Source organism: Zosterops lateralis, assembly GCF_965231275.1.
Source record: "Zosterops lateralis genome assembly, chromosome: 4".
NCBI classification, from domain to species: domain Eukaryota; kingdom Metazoa; phylum Chordata; class Aves; order Passeriformes; family Zosteropidae; genus Zosterops; species Zosterops lateralis.
In genome coordinates, this window is record NC_139765.1 from 25,952,969 (window position 1) to 25,973,917 (window position 20,949).

The following is a 20,949-nucleotide window of genomic DNA, read 5'->3' on the forward strand; positions in this document are numbered from 1 at the left end:
TGTCCAGGATGGATGAAGCTGAAACCTTTGATTGCTCCTGCCTTAAGGAAAGCAGAGGGCGCAGCTACACGTACTTTGCATGCAGCTGCTCGCTCATTTGTACTCTAAGGCAAGCCAACACTTACCAAAAGGGTATGAAAGTTATATCAATGTGTTAAAAATTATCTAAACTGGTTAATAATACCAGCCTGTGAGAAAAGATTAGATCCTGGCACAATATTACTTTAAACTGACTGCCATAATTCAGCTGTAGTCTGTCCATCTTAGAGCATAGGCACAGCCAGCTTCACTCTGCCCATAAAGGCTGACTAGACCATGGCATCATCAGGACTGCAGGTGTCATCTGTTAGGACAGAAAAAACAACTAACAGCTTAGCCTGCAGAAGGCTAATGATTAAATAAGCAAGTCAGAATTTGAGAGAAAGGGGGTATCACTGCTTTATGAGAGAAGAGGAATAGAGGCACTTAACAGACATGCTCTGACCTGTCCACAGCTGGACCATAGTGAGAAGAGATCTTAAGCTCCTGAGAGGCTCAGAGGGCATTGGATGCAATGCTGAACTTCCAGGACTTATCTTAAATAGGCTCTGTGAACCTTTGGAGGTTCAGCTCATATGAAGGTTTGCTCATAGTAAGAGACCAAAGGTATACTTGATCAAATGGGAGAGCAGTTAATTTAGAAATGATAAAAAGAAATAGTATTTCACCTAGGATAGTTGATTTGAGGAATTTATTCAATGACATCTTGCCAAATACTGTGACTGGACTTTTTTAAAGTGCTGGATGGTTTTATGGCTGCTTTTGATTAATAACGCTATACCAATGACATCCCATTCAGCTTACAGTTAAAATTCAGTCCTTAGTCTGGAGGGTAAGACAGCCAGAAAAGGAGAGGTAGGCAAACACCATGATGTAATCAGATGGATGAGTAATGGGGCAGTCTGACTTTCATTTGTTTTGGGCTGGCAATGTCAAGATATTAAACCAGCCTAGTGTGCTTCTCTGAGCTGGGACAGGGAAACTGGTCCTAGGCTGTCTGAATTGCCTGCATGGTATAATGTCACCTGGTGAGTGGAATCTACTCAGCATGGCCAGTGGTCTAATCCATCAGTGTGCTTTCATCAAACAAGGAAATACACACCTGCAGAGGTGAAAATGGAAATGTAACAATCCTGGTGGGAAAAGTGTTTATCCTGGCAGCTTGCTAACTGCCATTTCTCCTCTGTGGAAAAATGCTGGCATCGATGTATGTTGCTCTAAGAAGATGTTATAACACACCATCATATATTAGCCTGCTTTTACCAGTCATTGTTTATAAAATTCACAAATTTTACACCCTCTCTTTAGCCAAACAACTGAATTTCTCTGAATTGTATATATCAGACAATGACCCTGGTATGTTTGACTCTTTCATCTTTTTTATTAAATACATGTGGTGTAGAGCGAAACAGTACCAAGATCAAGATTACAGAATCTAGGTTGTCTTGTGTTTCCTCTGCTGCAAAGTCTTTTGAACAAATTATTTCTGCAGACCATTAAGTGGAAAGTGGAAATCACTTAGCTGTTTTCAGCCCTTGAGTCATCTTTAATTGGAGACCTTTTTATTGCAGCTCGCAGGAACTCCTTGGTGCTGGAGCACTTGGACTGTTGCCCCTGGGTTAGGGCTCTGCAGCAGATCTGTTCCCATTGCTCCAGAGAATGGAGTTTCCACTGTTTCCACTGCTCCAGTCCCAGTCCACGGCTGAGATCTGTGTACATGATGAAACTTATATGTGTAGGTCATGTCATTATACATGTGAATTTGGTATATTTGTTATCATTTACAGAGTACCAATTGAACTGTGCTAGCAATTCTAGACACTTCATTGCAGTTAGTAGCCAGGGAGAGTTGACAACCATTCTCCTAGTTAATTTGTCGTAGTGTATCCTCTCTGCTTTTCTATCAGTGGCAACATTGAACTGGGTCTCTTGCTATCGCTCATCCACCAATTTCTGTACCAATCAACTCTGAGCTATGTATCCTTCTGTCAAATAAGTCTAGTGTGTTGAGTAATTATTGCAAGAAAAAGGGAAGGAACTGATGAATGATATGGTTATATAAACCACATTTTTTCATCTAACAAATTTGAACTTCCTACTGATAGCACATTCTCAGGGCAACTTGGAGGATTTTCACCAAGAATGATCCACTCATCAGTGAACCAGAACATAGGAAAAGGATTGCAGGAGGTCATCTGCTATGCAAGTCAAAGTTATTAGTAACCCAGGCTGTTACTAGGAAATGACACAATCCAACGTGCTCCAACTTTACGTTGAGTAGGTTTTGCTGTGAATGTATCTGTGAAAATGTGAGTGTATATATGTGTGTGAGATGCAGAGATTCTGTTTTAGATGCCAGTTCCACCAGGAGGACATAATATTAGGTCTGTAATGTCGTCATGTTCTCATAGTCCCTACTGCGAGCATTCAAGAAAGGACTCACACAGCATGATACAGCACGTAATATAAAAGCCAGAGTTTTATTGTATTGAGTTGTTGAAAACGAAATAAAAAAATTAAATTTCGAGAGAAAAAAAGACAGAAGATCCTGACTGTAGGCTAGCCTGAGGCAGTAATGGATTTGTGGTAAAATAAACAGAAGTAAATGAACACTTAAGCAACAAAGATCCTGATTTCCTGTCAGATATGTTATAAAGAACGGGACTCAGATATATAGGAAACTTAATTATAAGACGTTGAACTGTTGTGGCATTTTCCATCATGAGCAGTAAAACTCCCAGAGAATCAAGTATCCCACCAGGACTATGACAAATAGGTACACAGTGGTGTCTCAGTTCTGAAGAGAAGAAATACATACGTACGGAAATGAAAGCCTGTGTTTTCCCAGAAGTTATGTGGTGCTTGCTTACTCCTTTTTGTCCAGCCTCCCACCAAAACTGTGTGGTAGACAGGACCAAAATCTAAATAAGGGGCAGCCCTGTATGATTTGGCTGTTGGTCATAGAGTAATTTTGCAAATCAAGACCGTACTAAAGATACATGAACAGTTTTTCTTCTAAATCAGGAATGTGAGAAGAGGGCTTTGGAAAGTGATAGTGATGTGAGTCATTAGGATCTGAAAGGATCTCCTCTGCAAACTGGAAAGGAAGAGCAGATCCCAGTTGTTAAATTATGGCTGCGCAGAAAGCCTAATAAAGCAGCAAATGGGGTTAAATACACAGATGTTCCCAAAAGCCTAATAAAAAAGGGCTACTAGCCTAGCAGCACAAATTGTATTTGTCCTGCAGTGTGTGGAGACAGCAGAGTTGGGAATTTTGCAATGACATGGTATATTTCTCAAAATCCTGGAAGCAAACAAGTGCTCGGGACTTGCTCCTTACTTGAATTCCTTGTGCCTAACTTGACACACCTTACCCTTGTGGGGTCTGGCACTTTGACTGAAGCTAAAGGAGCTTGCCACCCCTAGCAAAAATGTGTTCATGGACCACCCACCAGAGCATGGAGCACAGAACCAGATTACATATAGGTAGAATCACAGAATCACTAGGTTGGAAGAGACCTTCAAGACTGTTGAATTCAACTGAGCCCTAATACCTTAACTAAACCAGGGCACCAAGTACCACATCCAGTCTTTTTTTAAACACAGCCAGGTATGATGACTCCACTACCTCCCCAGGCAGACCATTCCAGTACTTTATCACTGTTTTTGTAAAAAACTTTTTTCCTAATATCCAACCTGTATTTTCCTTGGCTCAGCTTGAGACTGTGTCCTCTTGTTCTATCAGTTCCTGCTTGGAGACAGAGACCAACCCTCACCTGACTACAACCACATTTCAGGGAGTTACAGAGAGTGATAAGGTCACCTCTGAGTCTCCTTTTCTCCAGGCTAAACAACCCCAGCTCCCTCAGCCATTCTTCACAGGGTTTGTGCTCCAAGCCCCTCACCAGCTTTGTTGCCTCCTCTGGATGTGTTCAAGCGTCTTAACATCCTTCCTAAACTGAGGGGCCCAGAACTGGACACAGCACTCAAGGCGTGCCCTCACCAGTACTGAGTACAGGGGAAGAATGACCTTCCTGCTCCTGCTGGACGCACTATTCCTGATACAGACCAGGATGCCTGCACAGAGGAGACAGCATGCTGATCTCCTCACTCGCCAAGTCAGCAGTCAATACCATGGTTCAGTGGAAGGCTGGCCAGTTTCTCAGCATGAGTGGACCACTGCAACTTTTTTGGGAGGCTTGCGTTCCCCTGCTTTGCGGATATTTCCCAGTCTGCCCCATGCTGAGAAGCAGTTTTGCTCTGGATTGTAAGATGCTGTTTGTAAGGCAGTAATTTTATTTGCTTGCCTGGGGAATCTAGAGTGCCCATTAGGAAGGAACTTGTGAGAAAAGCTCCATGGGGACCTCTCCTGCCACATTTGAGGTAAATGGCTTGTTGAATGGCAGTGATTGGTTTCAAATGGTGTAGCTGGAGGAGGGCTCCTGGGAGGGTCACCTGCAGCCTTATCAAGGGCTCACATCTTCAGTGAGGTGTGGGTTAGACCTGGCTTGTCTGCAAGTCTGAAGAACTTAAAAGCATTGGTGATAGTCCTTGGTTGTTCTCTAAACCTTGTCCTACCTCTGCAAACCCTATTCCATCCATGTAGGAAATCACTAGTCACCCGTTTCCAAGAGGAGGCTTCATGGTGAGTGTGTTTGTACCTTCACTGTGTGCAATCCAGTTTTCTTATTTGAAGGGTTAAACGTGCAGGAGGAGGAGGCAATACTTGTCCCAGCATCGGTAAACTTGGAGCAGATTTTCTGTGGGAAGCCATCTGTCAGCTGGGGAGTGGTGCTGTGTCAATTGATCAGCTCCACCTCCATCTCAGCTCTGCAAAATACAGATCCCTGACCTTGTAGGGGGACAGTGCAGGAGTACTGGGGTCTCTCGAAGCTTTGAGATCCTGTAATGGAGCCTCTGCTCTTTCAGACCATGTGAGGGACATCCTGCAGCATCTTGCTGTCTCTTGCAGCAGGTAGCAGTGGAAAGCCTGAGCTTGCAGGTAAAAGGGCTGTAGGAGAAAGACAAGCTTTTTCCTTTACCAAGGGGATTGTATTTCACCTGGATGATGTGCAATGTAAGGGACTTCTGATTAAAACTCAAGCTATCCCTATCCCAAACCTAAATGTGTCTCCCAGTGCCAATGCTGAACCATGTTTTGGCTTTTTCAAGGTAAAAAATGTAGGTGGAAAATGTAAAATTTCTTCAGGAGAAAAATAGGAACTTGCAATGTTTTGTAAAAACCTGCAATGTCTAGAAGGGTAAAATACTCCTTTTTGGTTTTAGACTGTAATAAAGCAACAATGATTTTATAGGTTATATGTGTGTAAAAATGGTAAAGCCACCTTAGATCTATCTCCTAATTTAAAAGCTTTCACTGTAACACTATAGTGAGGCCAAATTCATACTCTGATAGCCCCACTGTAGCTGTACCAGTTCAGCTCCTTTTTCCTTGACTTTTCAAAAGGCATGCCCAAAAACAAGGTTGGGAAGAAAATTGTGGCTTCTGGACATTTTTCTTTGTTTGCTTTTTGTCCCCCCCCCCCCCCCCCCCCCCCCCCCCAAAGGCTGTGGCTGAGATTTCTATCCATATCTATAAGCAATTATCTTGATTTATTATGAAAGAGACACTTTCTTCTCTACTATTGTCTGTCTTTCCTTCTTCAACCCTCTCTGAGTGCTGAGTTGGTTAGGGAATGAAAAACATTTGGCTAGCCCAAGTATTGGGGTGATTAAGTGCCAAGAGACATCTTGGGAAACCAAAATCTGGACTGGCTTGCACCTCCTTAATGCTCTCGTTTTGAATATAAGATGCCTCTTCTTGCTGCTTCTGTAATAGAAATGCCAACAGTTGCTCCAGAGCAATTATTGCATGCACAGCCAAGTGGCCTGTGCTGTTTGATTTAAAGTGAGGTGCTTCCATTTCTCAGTGGAGTGGAATAGTTTTGCTGGGTTGTGATAAAACTATCTATTTGGCGTATTGATTTTTTGGGTTCTGATACATGCTTGTAAGTGAGGAGCTCTGAATTTTCTCACGAGTCTTTTGGGGCTGAATTCCCTTTGACAGTTAGGTGGTGCACTCATGTGGAACGAACTGTCAGCAGGCATTTTAGCTTGACCCTGTTTAAATCACTGGGAGGGCATTGCCTTCTGCACTTTGCTATCGTGCCTACTAACTCCTCAGAGTGTGTGTGTGTAGCCTCAAAATAGTAGTGGATTTACCATCTAGTGTTCCCTATGTGTCACTGAGAAAGCAACCAGACAAGACTTCCAGAGGCTGTGTGTCAAATGTTCCTGTAATTCAATAACCAGGCCCTTCAGATCTTGGACTCTCTGCTAGAAATAGTGAAAAATTGCAGTCAATTCAGAGGCTCTTATGCATAAGTGTAGAAAGGCTCTTGTTGAACTTAATATAAAAATAAATACTAGTCATTGGTGTAGCTGTCTTGCCTTTTCATATTGCAGTAAGGCTGAGTTTTCACACACTAGCATTCAGTTTGCTACAAGTGGCTTTCAAAGGCACTGTGCAATGAAGGGTGTTGGAGATGCTTGTTCAGGATTTTTTCAAATTCTGGCAGATGCTGTAACAATAGTTTGATTTTTTCCTCTGTCTTTTCTAATTTTATGCATAAGCTTCAAAGACATAAAGTATCTTTTTATTGAAAGAATAGTTTCTTTTCCTGAGCACAGTTCAGAGAGAAGAGGGTGAATTCCAGTGATAAAAAATATGAGATGTTTTTAATGTATTGAGCTGCTCATGGGTTGTTGGTTTTCTTTGTTGTTGTTGTTTTTTTTTTTTTTTAACTGTCTTCAGTTTGTTGCTGACATCTTTTCCTTTTTCTTTTTTCATGGATTTCTTTTTCCACTAAGCAAAGAGCAGCCCTAAGAGAGCTTTCACTTGTGGGTGGTGAGCTGTATGGAGGAAGTGAACAGAATTTAATAACCAAACATTATAAGAGAGGCATGGGGATCTGGGAGCAAGCACTCTTTCGTATAGGATGTGACCCATAGGGAGCTCAGGAAAGAGAAACAAGCAGCTTAAGGCTGGGTTGGCCTTTATTTTTATTTTTTTTTCTAGAGTTGTTGAGCCATAGCATATTTTGTCAATACAGGAAATGGCTATAGGTAATCAAAACCTTGACTGAAGGATGAATGGATGACTGATTAACTACATCCCTGCTGAAAAACAGCTTTTGGTAGGGAGCTGTTCTAAATGTGACTATCTTGATGTAATGTCTTGAGGCACAATGAGTTTTCCTAGGTCTCAGACTCCTGAGTACATTTTTTTGTATCTCTGGTCCAGTTTTCCAGGCTTATTAAAAGAAGATCGGGCTGTTCTCATTCCTTAAAGCAGTGTTTGGATTTGTAGAACTTTCTTATTGTAATGGGAATCTCTATGCAGAGAGATATAATTTAGTTCTGTTTTTTGGTAGTTGTGGTGTTTTGTTTTTTTTTTCTCTCTCTCTCTTTTTTTTTTTTTTTTTTTTTTTTTTTTTTTTTTTTTTTTTTAATTTGTAGTTGGGGTTTTTTAATGGTCTAATCCTACTCTACAGAAGTCAGCAGGAGTTTGCAATTGATTTTAAAAGATAGAAGATAAATTCCTAAGAGGGCATATTGGCAAATACTTTTTCCGCTCCTTTCTTTCATGAATTGGGCAAAAGCAGGCATTTGTGTTTTTCTGGATCTGTCATAAATTGAAAGCCTGATATCTGGTGAAATCCCAGGACAAAAAAGATTTCCACTATGTCATTGGAGAGCTGAGATCTGTATAAAACTCCCTTGGAGTCTTTGAGGTTGTAAAGTGGAGTTGCTCTCATATCCTTCTACCATACTAAGTTCATCTGATTTTTGCAAAGATGAACTTAGTATGGTAGAAGGATATGACAGCAATACTAACAGAAATACTGAACTGACATTTCTCTAAAACATAGTGTCAACAAACCTCATAATAATTTAGAAATCTCTGCTTTATTTTAATGTATTTTATGTTACTCTGAGACTGAGCCTTCACAGCTGTACTGAGAAGAACTGTACAGAATTCTGTGCCGCTGCTGCTTACTTTGAGAGGAGCTGGCAGTAGAAATTGTCAGAGTTATTTGTATCCAATTATTTTGCCTACTCTATTTGTACTTTGGTCTGGATACTCAAACCAGAGTGACTGTCCCGAACTCAGTATCCAAGTGACTATGCCAAAAATCAGTATCAAAACTGTCCTGTTTATGCTGCATACAAGGTTATGATAATCCTGTGATTAAAGCTCTTAATTTCATGGAAATGTTTTTTACAAATTCCCTTTTTCTGTCCTCACTTATACACCACTTGTTCTCTGTCTGTTAGAATCAGGCTTAACAGTTGAAACCTTTAAGTAATTTTGGCAACCTGCCTTTAAAAGTAAAGTAAGGACAGCTGGTCATAAAAAAAAAAAAAAATTTACTTCCTTCTCACTTGCTTCACTTAAATTTTAAAAAGTTAAAAATCTTTAAGCTCTGGTGAAGATATGAAGTAAGATTCTTACTGTGTGCCTACCCCTTTATGCTCAATGGATTGACTAGGAATGCTGTTTATTTCCTTTGACCTATTCTTGTTTTCTTTTTTTTCTCTTTGGCTTCCTATTCTAGGACGAGTCATCTATGTTCTTCCAGTTTGGCCCATCAATAGAACAGCAAGCTTCTGTCATGCTCAACATCATGGAAGAATATGACTGGTACATCTTCTCCATTGTCACTACTTACTTTCCTGGTTACCAGGACTTTGTGAACAAGATCCGCAGTACCATTGAACACAGCTTTGTGGGTTGGGAACTGGAGGAGGTCCTTCTGTTGGACATGTCCCTGGATGATGGGGACTCAAAGATCCAGAACCAGCTCAAGAAGCTCCAAAGCCCTGTTATCCTCCTCTACTGCACAAAGGAAGAGGCCACCTACATTTTTGAGGTGGCCAACTCAGTGGGTCTGACAGGCTATGGTTACACGTGGATCGTGCCCAGCCTGGTGGCAGGAGATACAGACACAGTGCCATCTGAGTTCCCCACCGGGCTCATCTCTGTCTCATATGATGAATGGGACTATGGTCTTCCTGCCAGAGTAAGGGATGGAATAGCCATAATCACCACGGCTGCTTCTGATATGCTGTCTGAACACAGCTTCATCCCTGAGCCCAAGAGCAGCTGTTACAACACCCAGGAGAAAAGGATTTACCAGTCCAACATGCTCAACAGGTAAGGGAAAGAGCTGGGCCAGCTATACAAAAGGCTGGTCAAAGATGACCTCTGATACCAGAATATTTCTGATCAGGCATGTAGTGCTTTGGGGCAGCAGATGGTGTTGGCCAGACCCTGGGCAAGGGGATGTGAGCTGAGGGTGGGATTCATGTTGCTGTGCATCATGAGTGCCAGTGTTGTCATCCCCTTAGAAAGCCTTCATACAACACAGAGGGCAAGTCGGCATGAGGAAAAGGAATAATGAAGGCATAGTGCAACAATTCGAGTGTGCCCCACAATGCACAAATTTTTTGTTTTCATAACAGCACTGAATTTCTTGGGGTGTCTTTGGATGACTGGGTCTGCAGCTCTCAGGTGGGTTCTTGCTGCAAGCAATGCAAATGTTTGTGTTGAAGTCTACAAGGCACCAGCTTCTGTTCCAGGCCCTAGCACTATGTGAACAGGTGTCACTGATAGGTGATGGTTGTTTAACCTACCTGGAATAGTTTCATGGCAACTCTTGTCTGAACACCGAGTGTCCTTCTGCTGTTCATTAGCTCTGAATTACAGGATAGAAGGAAGTGCAAAGAGATGTGGAGAACTAGAGCTGCAAAAAGAGTTTAGAGCCATCAACTCTGCTCAGATCCTGCTTCATACTCAACGTCTTTAAAGACCTTGGATGTCTTAAGAATCTGGTTTACCTCAGAGGAGGGATTGTACTGTCACCCTGCTCTTTGACGCTTCGCTGGCCATTGTCTGCTGCATGTTTTGGGTACTCTCTTATGTACCTTATACAGAAAGCCTCGTACCTCGATTAGAACAGCAAGTTTTTCCAAATTGAAAAAGGTATTTAAACATAGGGAAAACATGTTTGAATAAACATCTTCTTTTTATCCAAATTCAATTTTTCCTAAGACATCTGTTTAAGGACATAGAAGAGGCTTGTGATGGAACAACCTCTAGAACAGCACTCTGATTACTAAATGTTCCTTTTTGTCCCAGATGGAGTTTTAGCATGTAGCAAAGCAACCCAGATAATTAGACATGGACTCCAGATGCCCCCTGACCTGCTCAGCTGTCATTGTCCAATGTTTTACATATAAAATCCTTGGACATGTTAGATCCTTTCTAGTGAGAAAAGGAGAATCCAGGCAGTAGCCATCAGGCCACACAGAGCTCAGTGTCTTTGTTCATTTGTCATACTGAATCACTGAGCAGTGCAAATATGATGGATAGTTATGCATGCTGTGACCCCTCACTGTCAACTTCACTAGGCAGATAGAGGGACTAAGGGACAAGGAAGCAGATTTTTGCTTTGTCTCAATGTTGGTGACTGTAAGAGAACTTTATTCTTTGGCCCAATATATTACCCATATTGCTATTTGTTCTTTGTCTCTTTGATCCATTGGCATATTACCAGGTCTTATTGCTTTTACTTCCTGCTCCCCATGCTGGTTTATTTTTCTCTATGCAGGCCTTGAAACTACCAAAGGTGCCCAAAGCTTTTATCTCTTTCCTTCACAGCTAGGCTTAGGAGTAAGGGTTTTTTCTGCTGCTCTTTTGAGTCATCACTGAAATGATTAAGCAGGGAAAATATATTTAGTTTATACAAAGTAATGAGAACTAACATCAAGGCAGGCTTTTGTTCTACCTTTCCAAATGAAGAGAGAATTTGGGGGAAGCTCTATTGTGTCTTTTCAGCAGTTATCTAGAAAACAAAACATTCCCTGCTATGTGATGCAGCGTTCTGCAGAGACCTTCTCCTAATGAGTTCTGTTGACACTTTGTTAGCCTATGCATAACATCACACCCATCTAGCTATGCTGCTTCAAGGACCCGACATAATCTCTCTACATAGCACCTTTTTGCATTGTTTAGAAGTTGCCAGCTCGAAGACTCTTGAATGTAGATGTGACAGCACTGTTGTGCCTTGTAGATATGCCCTGAAGCCTGGGTACCCCACATGAAAGCAGTTCTTGTCACTTTTGAAGATCCTAGCTTTCTTTTCACCTTCATGGCCCAGATTGTGCAGTTTCTGCTCCCTTGTCTGCTTTGGGTACAGCCATTCACAGGAATGAGTGCTTAGTTTGGATACTGACATCAATCTCACTGAGAAGCACAGTGAAATTAGTCTGTGCAAAGCTCTGTTCTGCCACTGTGTAGAATTGCTGCAGGCACCTGAGCTAACTCAGAAATAATTATATGTCTGTAGTTACTTGTGAGCACAGCGCATATATTTTCTTTGCCTCACATGGTGCTGGCCTGTGAAGGGGTTCTGACCTTGCCTCCTTTCCCCTCCACCCGCCCATGTTTCCACCCTCTCTGTATTTCCAAGTGAGATGATTAACTTCAGTGGGTTGGGTGCTTAGTTTCTTATTTAAGTCAAATTACTTTCAGGTACCTTTTGAAGTTTAAAAGCTAGTGGTGTCTGAAATAAGTCATTGCTTTTACAAATCCAAGGGTTCAATGAAAGTTGGATGGCTACAAGCTCAGCCTCACACCTGAAGTCTTTGAAGGAGGAGAGGTAGAGGAGAAGCACAAGATGTGGAAGGAGGCAATCATGAAGATGTGAATTCACCTCACTGAGCCAAAATTCACAGAGATTAATAGCTGCAATCTGTGTTCATACCTTCAAGTTCCATTGAATTTGCTGGAATTTACTATGTGCTAAGCTTTAAACCTCTCATGATATGCTTTGTCTGTCTAGGATATTACAGATTCTGCAGACCTGGCTACTTCATACTTTCCCTAACCCCTTCCACCTATTAGGATCCCACAGTACTTGTGCACTGTTTACACCAGGTAGCAGCAATACCTGCATGTCTGGAACATGGTTTGGCTCATTTTGGACTGGACAGCAGGTTCTGGAAAGCTAATTTTAGCCTTGCTCTGGACCCAGCAATACTATATTCAGCCATCTGCAACTTACAGTTCCCCCTTCACATGCCTACACAGAGTAGAGAAATGCATGTACGTGGGCTTGATGTCTGGGGAGACAAAGTGTATGTGTATGTGACCTCAGATAAAGCATCACCATGTAGCTACTGTTTCAGAAACTCTTGAAATTAATCCAAAGTGGTCCAATTTGCTTCAAATCCATAGCTAGGGTGGCAATGAAATAAAGTAATTTCCCCATTTTATTCTTCAGAGAGTGACACTTCCAAGTAAAAAAATTGTGTATTTTAGTTCAGCTGTGCACACTATACACTGACTGTGAATTTTCCAAGATTTTCCAAGATCTTCCTTTGAACTCTGACCATTTCTCACTTTTTTCCTTGTTTTACTAAAAGAGCAGTTGTTCTGAATGCAGCTAAAATCAAATGGTCTTGCTCAACATGGTGTCAGTGGTTGATCTGGATATATAATGGAGTAAGGAGAAAATTAACTGAATTTTGTTCAGATTCTCCATATCTTTCCTCCTTTTTATACCACTTGTTCATTTTTGCAAGAACTTGTGCAAACGAAGTTTTATTTGAAGTATGGCTGCAAGCACAAAAAGAAACAAGACAGACTGTTATCTAAATGCCATTTCTTGACAATGTAGGTGTTTGGTCTGCATCTTCTTGTATCATTAATGGTCTCATAGCAACTGCTTCTGTCTGTTTTGAAACTGGTTCTCTTTTGTGTTAGACTGGAACTGCAGAAGTATGATCACGACTATTGAACATTTTGGATTTTGTCCAATAAATGAACCTGCTGATGAGATATCTCCGCTAAAGAGTAGTGAAATGGTACTTTGAGAGTTTTGTTCTACAAGGTTTGTTAGTTATCTTTTTGAATTATTTTTGAGGAATTTTTCCTCTAATGAGGGATTTATCTCAATTTATGCTGATAATAGGCTTAAGTGGTAATTTGGAGTCCAAAATCCAAATGCGGTTTCCTGGTTCAATTACAGTCTTTAATTTTTTGTTCTGTTTGTAGTAATTACCTATTAATTTATTCCTTCATTGTCCCAGAAAAAAATCTGACCTGAATATTTCAGTCTACCAAGTTTATAGTTATCTCAGTGTCTGGTCTTCTGGGCACCCAGCAAAAGCATTGTGTGCTCTGCTCTTTTCTACTGGATAAGAAGATCTCAAAGGTTGGGAAGGAAATTGTCAGATGAGGAGTTCTTACCTCTTGTCTCTTCCTAGGAGAGTTGCTAAGCTTCCAGGCATCCTGCAAAGCTCATCTCTTTTCCCTTCACCATGGCTACTGAGGAGTGAGTGGGCAGAGGTGGATGTGTTTATAGGCAGCCTTCTGCTTATTTCGTTATTTTAATTGATGGGACAGATTTCCTTGAGCTCTGGATTGGTGCTTCTCATTACATTTTAGAAATGTGAAGAAATAACTAAATGACAGAAGTATTCTTAGGAGTGGAATTCAGAGATGAGTCATGAGAAAAGAATATAATTTGTGGCACATATTTGAGGAATGGAAGCTCAGCTGTTTTGTATGGATATTCACAGTCTTTGGACTACATAAGCTGTGGTTTTGTTGTAGCCTTCAATGAGACCCGGGTTCTTTATGCTTGTTGTCATGGCTGCTTGTGAATGCTGGGCCATAACTACTAGTTTGTTGTTCTAGGGTTTCTAATGAGTTCTCCACTGATTGGCTTTAATAGTCTCTCATTTAACACCAGGCTGCACACAGCAGATTTCATTTTAATAAAAAGTGCAGTGGAGCATTTGCTTTGGAATTAAAATACAAATGTAGAATTATACCACCTTTGCAAAGAAATACTTTTAGAGGGAAACAAAGTTAGGTTCAATTCTGTGCCTTAGATTCTTCAAATAGGAAAACAGCTGGCAAGCTTGCTCAGTGCATTGTTTGGACATGATATTTCCACTCTGGGGAAAGTAACATTCATATGTAGTTTTACCTTGCTAAACAGATAAGAAATGCAGAAGAACCTTTGATGAGCGCTTGAAAACTCTTTTCCCTGGACCAACCAGGGCAAGCTCTGTTCTAACATGACTGCATTTCCCTAATGGAAACTAGGAATTGCTGGGGCTTAGATACCTGAACAGTGAGTCAGTGAGCAGAGAAAGTTCTTGCAATTGGGTTGTGCAAACAAATTGCTTCCCTGGAAACTCAAGACCATATGGGCTGTACATATCCCTAAAAAAGTGTAGTGCCCCTTCAGGGTATTGTGTCCCCCTGATACCTGTGAGCATCACTATACCTTGTGTTCCCTAGGTCAGTGCCAAGGACAGTGCCCAGGCAACACCTTACCTTGTTTCTCTGGTCTCTCTCAACCCACCCTCCTGTCCTCTTCTCTCTAATAATGGCAGCCATAACCATCCATGCTGGACACAGGGGTCATCACGTTCCATTCTAGCTGAGCGGGTCACACATTGTCACACAGTGCAGTAGGGGAGTTGAGGGCAGGAATGGACAATGGACCATTTGCACTGCTCTTTCCCCATTCACAGGTTTGTCAAGTTACCTTCATACTGAGAGACACCCTGTCTTGCTCAGTTTGGCAGGGCTATATCTACTTGCTTGGCAGCTGGCTGGGATGCCCTGCTCCAGCCCTTGAATCCTTTGCTGCTCCAGTTGTGGGAGGCACAGTGCTGGGACTTGCTTCTTGATGCTGGGGAGGTGGTGAGAGAAGGTGTAAGGGGCATGTTCCCAAGGATGCAGAAATTGTCCTTTTCAGACACTTGGAGCATGAGGGAGTATATGTATCTTTGGACCTTTTGGAGCCTTTAGGCCCATGTCTAGTTAGCAGCTCATTATGTTCCCACTGGCTGGTGTGTCCCGCTGCCGCTGCTGTCAGGCTGGTGCAGAGTGGCAGCATGTGGTGTGAGCGCTGCTGACAGATTAGACGTCCCTGCTGCTGAAATCTGCTTCTTCCTGTCACTGTTCCAGCAGCAGCTGGAGGCTGGGGCTGGCCCGTACCTCCTGCCTATGTCAGGGTCTCTCTGCCTCTCTGCATCCCTTTTTGTATGTCATCTCACTCTCTGTGCATACTGCCATCACTTTTTTCTGTCCCTGTCTTGCATCTCCTGTTGCATTTCATTTGCTCTGTGTACATTGCAGTGGTGCAGTGCTGGTGAAAGGTGCTGGGTTTGTTGGCTTGAGGCTACTGGTTATTCATGTTGCCTGGTCAAGAGGTAAACAGTTGTGTGCCACCACATCTTGGAGAACGTGTTGGCTTCCTCTGACTCCTTTTTCTTCTGTCACTGGAGAGGAATGCTGAGGGCAGTTTGTAACATGCTCTTGATGCAAACCTCCCCCATACAGGTGGACTGCTAAGGGTGCCTGATGCAGAAGAGCAGTCTATGTCTGGCTGTCCTCCTTGCTCTGCCCAGCTCTTCAGCAGTCCTGCTTGGGCAGTGGGAAGCACAGCTGTCCTGTAGTGGAAAGTAAAACATCAAACTAACTTGTATGCTGGTAGGATACTGGAGATCACTGGCTTCTCAGTGGAAGTGTATGATGGCACAGCAAAAATGTTTGTTCTTCAGCAGGCACCGCAGGATGCCTTAGTCCTGCATAGCTGGGCTTTGTCAGAGGGGGAGAGGAGGTACTTGCTCTGTGTGGACAGTTGTGTGTTTCAGCCTCTTTGCAATTAAAATAGGATCACAGAAACACAAAATATTATGAGTTGGAAGAGACCCACAAGGATCATAGAGTCCAACTCTTAAGTGAATGGCCTGTACACGGATTGAACCTGCAATCTTGCTGATATTAGCACCTTGCTCTAACCAACTGAGCTAATTGAAGGGTTCAAGTGAAGTGATGGATTTTTGGCAAGGGTTATCTTTTGATTAAATGACATACCCTTTCATAAATGCCTCCGGAATCCACCATCTGGGAATGAATTTTGGTATGCACCATCAGTTTCCAGATGGGAAAATGTCCATGTTCTGCTTCCAGCCCTCTGAGACATCTTCTGCTCTGCAGCCAAGTCCAATTAGTGCTAGCACCGTGGCAACTTCACTTGCTGGTGACAGTATGTTTTAATGTGTGCCTTCAGACTCTCTCTACTCCTCATGGAAAGTGAGTCAAAATCCTCCCTCTGTGGTGGAACTTTGAAACCACAAACCCAGTTCAGGCTACAATTTAGCATCAACTATGCCGCTGTTGATCCTGCTCTGATCACAAAATGCATTTAGGGTGCTGTGGGCTGCTTTAGCAGAGCAGTGGAGGAAAGGTGAGAAATAGCCTTTTTCCTTCAAGAACTGGCTTGATGGAGCAATGGATATCTTCTAGCTTGCACACCTGCACACTGATGGTTGGCCATATGTGGTTTCATCACTAGTGCCTATCAGGAACATGTGTGGTTTTTTTCCCTTTCTGATAGAAACGTAGTTTCTTTTCTTTTTTTTTTTCTTTTTTTTTTTTTTTTTTCTCTCTCTCTCCTCCCCTCAGACTTAATGTTCTTACTATCTTTCAAGCTTTTAAAAATAGGAACTGCCGTCTTGCTATGGCTCCCTGTGCAACTCTGGAGCAGCTTTTTCTTCTCTTTGATGCAATTTGGGTTCATGATTCGGTTTGACAAGACACCTGCACTGCTTGCGCCTAGTGCTCCCTCCTGGAAGGCGCAGGGAGGTGGGGGAGGCACCACGACAGCCTTTGTCTTGTCAGAAATTCACTAAAGAAAAGGGAAAAAGATTAAGTCAGGCAACCTTTCTTGGAAAAGAGTGGAGGTATTAACCCTGGTGTGTCTGGGTTGAGGTTATTTATGTTCTGCAGTTTTAACACTGTTCCTGTCATTTAACTTTCAATGGGGTGTCTTTCTCCCCTCTCTGTCCTACACGCTTGTGTGATGGAGCTGAGCCCTGTTAAACAGCTGCCTGCTCCCCTGCAGAAGAGCCTGCTGTTCAGTGGCTTTTGCCATCTATGCTTTGTCCAAGAGATTGTGCATGGTTAAGTGCTTTTCTGAATTGAGGCTTAGAGCACTCCTGACTAGATGCTGCTGATCAAATTCCTCTCAAAATCATTGCTTTAAGGATTACTCAAGTCCTGCATCCACATTTTGGAAAAATGTGGATCTGAGGATCTGTGGGGTAGCTGAATACTTATCTGCAAGAGACCCTACCAAATTTTGCACAGGTAACCGGTTTTGAATACCTTTTACCTGTACAGAATCCAGACCTCCCTCTGCTGTGTACAGACCTCTCCACTGGCCTATTTTCAAGTAGCAATAATTTTTAAAGTATATTTTGTTTTAATTTACAAATTTTATTTTCATTCACAGTCCAAAGGTGAACATTTTCTGAAAAATCTGACCAAAATATCCCTGTTCATCCAATTTTGAGTTAAGAGAGTGTGAAATGAATGAATTTGTTCTGCTTTCAAATAATTAGGCAGCAGCAGGGTTTCTGTTGGTGTGGACAAGTAACTCAAAGCTAGCTTCACTTCAAACTTCAGAAATTGGTTTGCAGGGTAAGACAAGGGATTCCTGCTTTGCTAAGGTTAGAAAATATGATTTTGAATTGAATATAAGCATTTGAGGGTGGTGTATGTTATCTTAGCATATATTTTACATTCACTGTGCACTATAGTTCTTGAAGTATTTGAATAGAATATAACCTGGAAATGTGGTGTTTAAAACGCCCAAATGTGAGTAAAATAATAACAAAGAAAATCGAAATAGCAGAGACCTATCAGCTTGTTCAGTACACCCTGCTCTATCATTTCTGCAGCACGTTCTCTCCTGATTTAAGTAATAAAACTTGTCCCTACTCAAGCCTGCAAGTACCTTAATATAAAATGAATACTAAAATCTAACCATAGTTGCCCTTGAAATGATCAATCAGACTGAATGCTGCCAGCCATCTTCATACAAAGAAAGCTCTTTTCTGCCCATGTGGAGAGATTTCTGATGCTGTTATATCACACCAAACAGATCTCTACCCCTGTCTTGATTAAATAAAGATGGTAAGGTGATTGGGCCTTACCCAATGTAATGTACCATGAGAAATGGTGGCAAAACAGCTTTGGTGAACTTGTTGGTCTTTATTAAGGAACTGGAGAGACAGCAGATAATCAGATGAAGAGTTCACCCTCTTGGTGCTGTGGTCATGGTGGAAAAGAGCTGCCACAATGGACTGAAAACCTGTCAATCTCTGTAGCCCAACAGTGGCTAAAAATGCACAAATGCTGACTTGATTCTGATTTTTTTTTTCTTGGTTTTTGAAGCAGTATTAAAATGAGATGGAAATGAGTTTTCAGTGTCTTGCCTAGTGTTCTTCCCTGTATTATTAGTGTCACAAAAGAAATCATATTTCAGTAAGATGGCTACCTCCAATAGCAGTGTCAGCATATTACATTTATTTATGACAGGCTGTAGCATCTTTTATCTGCAGTTCCAAAGCACTTTACAAAGTAGAAGGGGATGACTTAATTCACCAAAAAATTTCAGCTATCTCTGGGGTGAAATAGAGCAACTTTTTAGCAGACTATAGTACAAAGTGGAAATGAATTCTCCACCTCACTGGAGCTGCATGAGGAATTTCAGTTGGCAGAATGAATTTACTATAGGTGGATTTTAACCAAGACATTGGAGGTGTTTAATGAGCACAAGATATTAGCAGCAGTGCCACACATGCCTCTCTTATGCCTTTGACGAAGGCAGCCAGCAGCTCCAGAAGTGGTGTCACAGAGGAGGTTAGCAGGTTTTCTAGTGTACAGACTTCATGAGCAAAATATATCTAATTTCAGTGACCTCCTTCATCCCAAGAGAATGACATGTTTTGAGTCAATATATCTAGATTTTACATTGATTATGTGCTTATTTCCCCTGGAGACAGCCCTGGGCAGAAGGAGATGTCCAACAAGGCTGCTGTGGTTACAGACTGGTTACAGACAAGTGATAACCAGAACTGGATGGAGAGCAAAAGGGTTGACTGTAATGAAGCTCTGAGAGGATTTAGCCACATGGCTAATAGATGTGGTCCTCCCAAAAGGATACTTTTCATTGCTTTTTACCCCTTAAAATAATGTGTCACTGACAGATTAGGCCCTGTGAGTGACATGAGATACCTCAAACAGATTGCTACAAGCACAATCTTCTTCACAGAGATGCTGATGTTGTCCTTCTGCATCTAAGTGGTAACGTATGGCATGGTGAGAGCATACAAGAGCTGGTACTCAAGCCATGACAGAATGCTCTTCAGCATCACCAAGAGACTGTGAAGACTATGAGGTGCAAAATACAGATGCTTATAGAGTTCTGAATAGATCTGAACATCTAGCAACTGCTCTTCAGTATGCCCAGTGCGTATTCATGTCAAAAAGCTGTTCTGCAGTGGGATATTGGGCTTTCCAGCATTTGACTTTCCCAGATTCAGGAAATGCAGCAGAACCATTATTTCAGAGTTCTGCATGCTTTGGTGCCCTTGTTTCAGTTTCCATTTCCTTTCCTTGAAGGCATGTAGCTGAGATACTGGGAGGTTTTACTTGCAGATCTATTTTGGTTTTAATGTAGCTTTGAGATGGAGAAGGCCTTGCTTTTTTGTGAATGTGAGATGACAGGTCAGATGAGTCACAGAATGGTTTGAGTTGGAAGGGGACCTTGAAGATCATCTAGTTCCAGGCCCCCTGCCATGGAGGGGACATCTTCAACTAGACCAGATTGTTCAAAGTCCCATCTGACCTGGCTTTGAACACCCCCAGGGGTGAGGCATCCACAGCTTCTCTGGGCAGTCTGTTCCAGTGCCTCACTACCCTCACAGTAAAAAAAAAAAAAAAAAAAAAAAAAAAAAAAATTAATACATAATCTAAACCTACTCTTTTAATTTGAGCCCATTCCCCCTTGTCCTGTCAGTATGTACTCTTGTAAATTGTCTTGCCTCATCTTTCCTGTAAGTTCCCTTCAGGCGCTGGAAGGCCACGATTAGGTTACCCCAAAGGTGTCTCTTTTCCAGATTGAACAACCCCCATTCTCTCAGCCTTTCCTCACAGGAGAGGCACTCCAACAAGTGCATTGGAGGTGGCACCAAGCAACAGTTACTCTGGTGGCTGTGGAAAGATGATAGTTCTGGAAAAGGCTCCAGTTTCACTGTCTAGAGTGAGAAGTTTATTTACTTTATTGATCTGTATTTTTTTCTCCAAGCAGTTTTTGAAATGGAAGGCTTAAGTTTGAATTGATGAAGGCACAAGCTTAGCAATGTTGAGAAATTGATTTGGAATAGTTTACTATAGTTCCATGAAATTACTTAACAGGAAAGTTTGGCAGAGTGAGGGGCTAAATGAGAAAGCATGGTGCTCCCAACAGTGGATGGTAGCGCATAAGCCAGTATGGAGGGTATGTAGGCATTCGGGGGTAGGATTAGCCACAGGGGAGAGAAAAGCTGCACAAGTGAGAGGCATCCTCCAAATTGCATTGCAGATCAGGCTGGTTTGCATTGCTGCTGGTTTCCTCCCTTTTTGTCACCCTCTTCTGGATCCTCACAAAGCCTGCAGGAGGGGTTCTGCCTCTTGGTGCTCAGCTGCGGCAGCTCAGAAACATTTGTCACAGCCATCAGTTGTCAATGTGAAAGCAGGTCCTTAGAGAAGGGCACTGACAGAAAGGGAGTGCGAGGATGTGGTGCAGATGGAGGACCACTTGGGGAAATATAAAGCATCACTGGGCTTGGTTTTAGAGCACTCACTATGAAGGACATGCAGCTGGTTCTCTAAGTGGGAGAGCTGTGGGTGACTCTGACTTTCATTCCTGTGTGGTTTGGAGCTTGCTTTGCCTTTTCAGATGCCACAGATCAGAGCAGCAGTAGTACCCAAAA

General features: G+C 42.2%; 1 protein-coding gene across 1 annotated transcript in view; it reads left to right on the forward strand.

Annotated features, from left to right (window-relative positions):
- GRIN2B (glutamate ionotropic receptor NMDA type subunit 2B) overlaps positions 1 to 20,949 on the forward strand; it is a gene marked incomplete at both ends in the record, with an annotated part of 173,376 nt that overhangs the window by 42,553 nt on the left and 109,874 nt on the right. Inside the window, one exon of the mRNA XM_083859506.1 lies at positions 8,658 to 9,256. Coding sequence (XP_083715632.1) covers positions 8,658 to 9,256 — 599 coding nt within the window. The remainder of the gene's footprint in view (positions 1 to 8,657; positions 9,257 to 20,949) is intronic.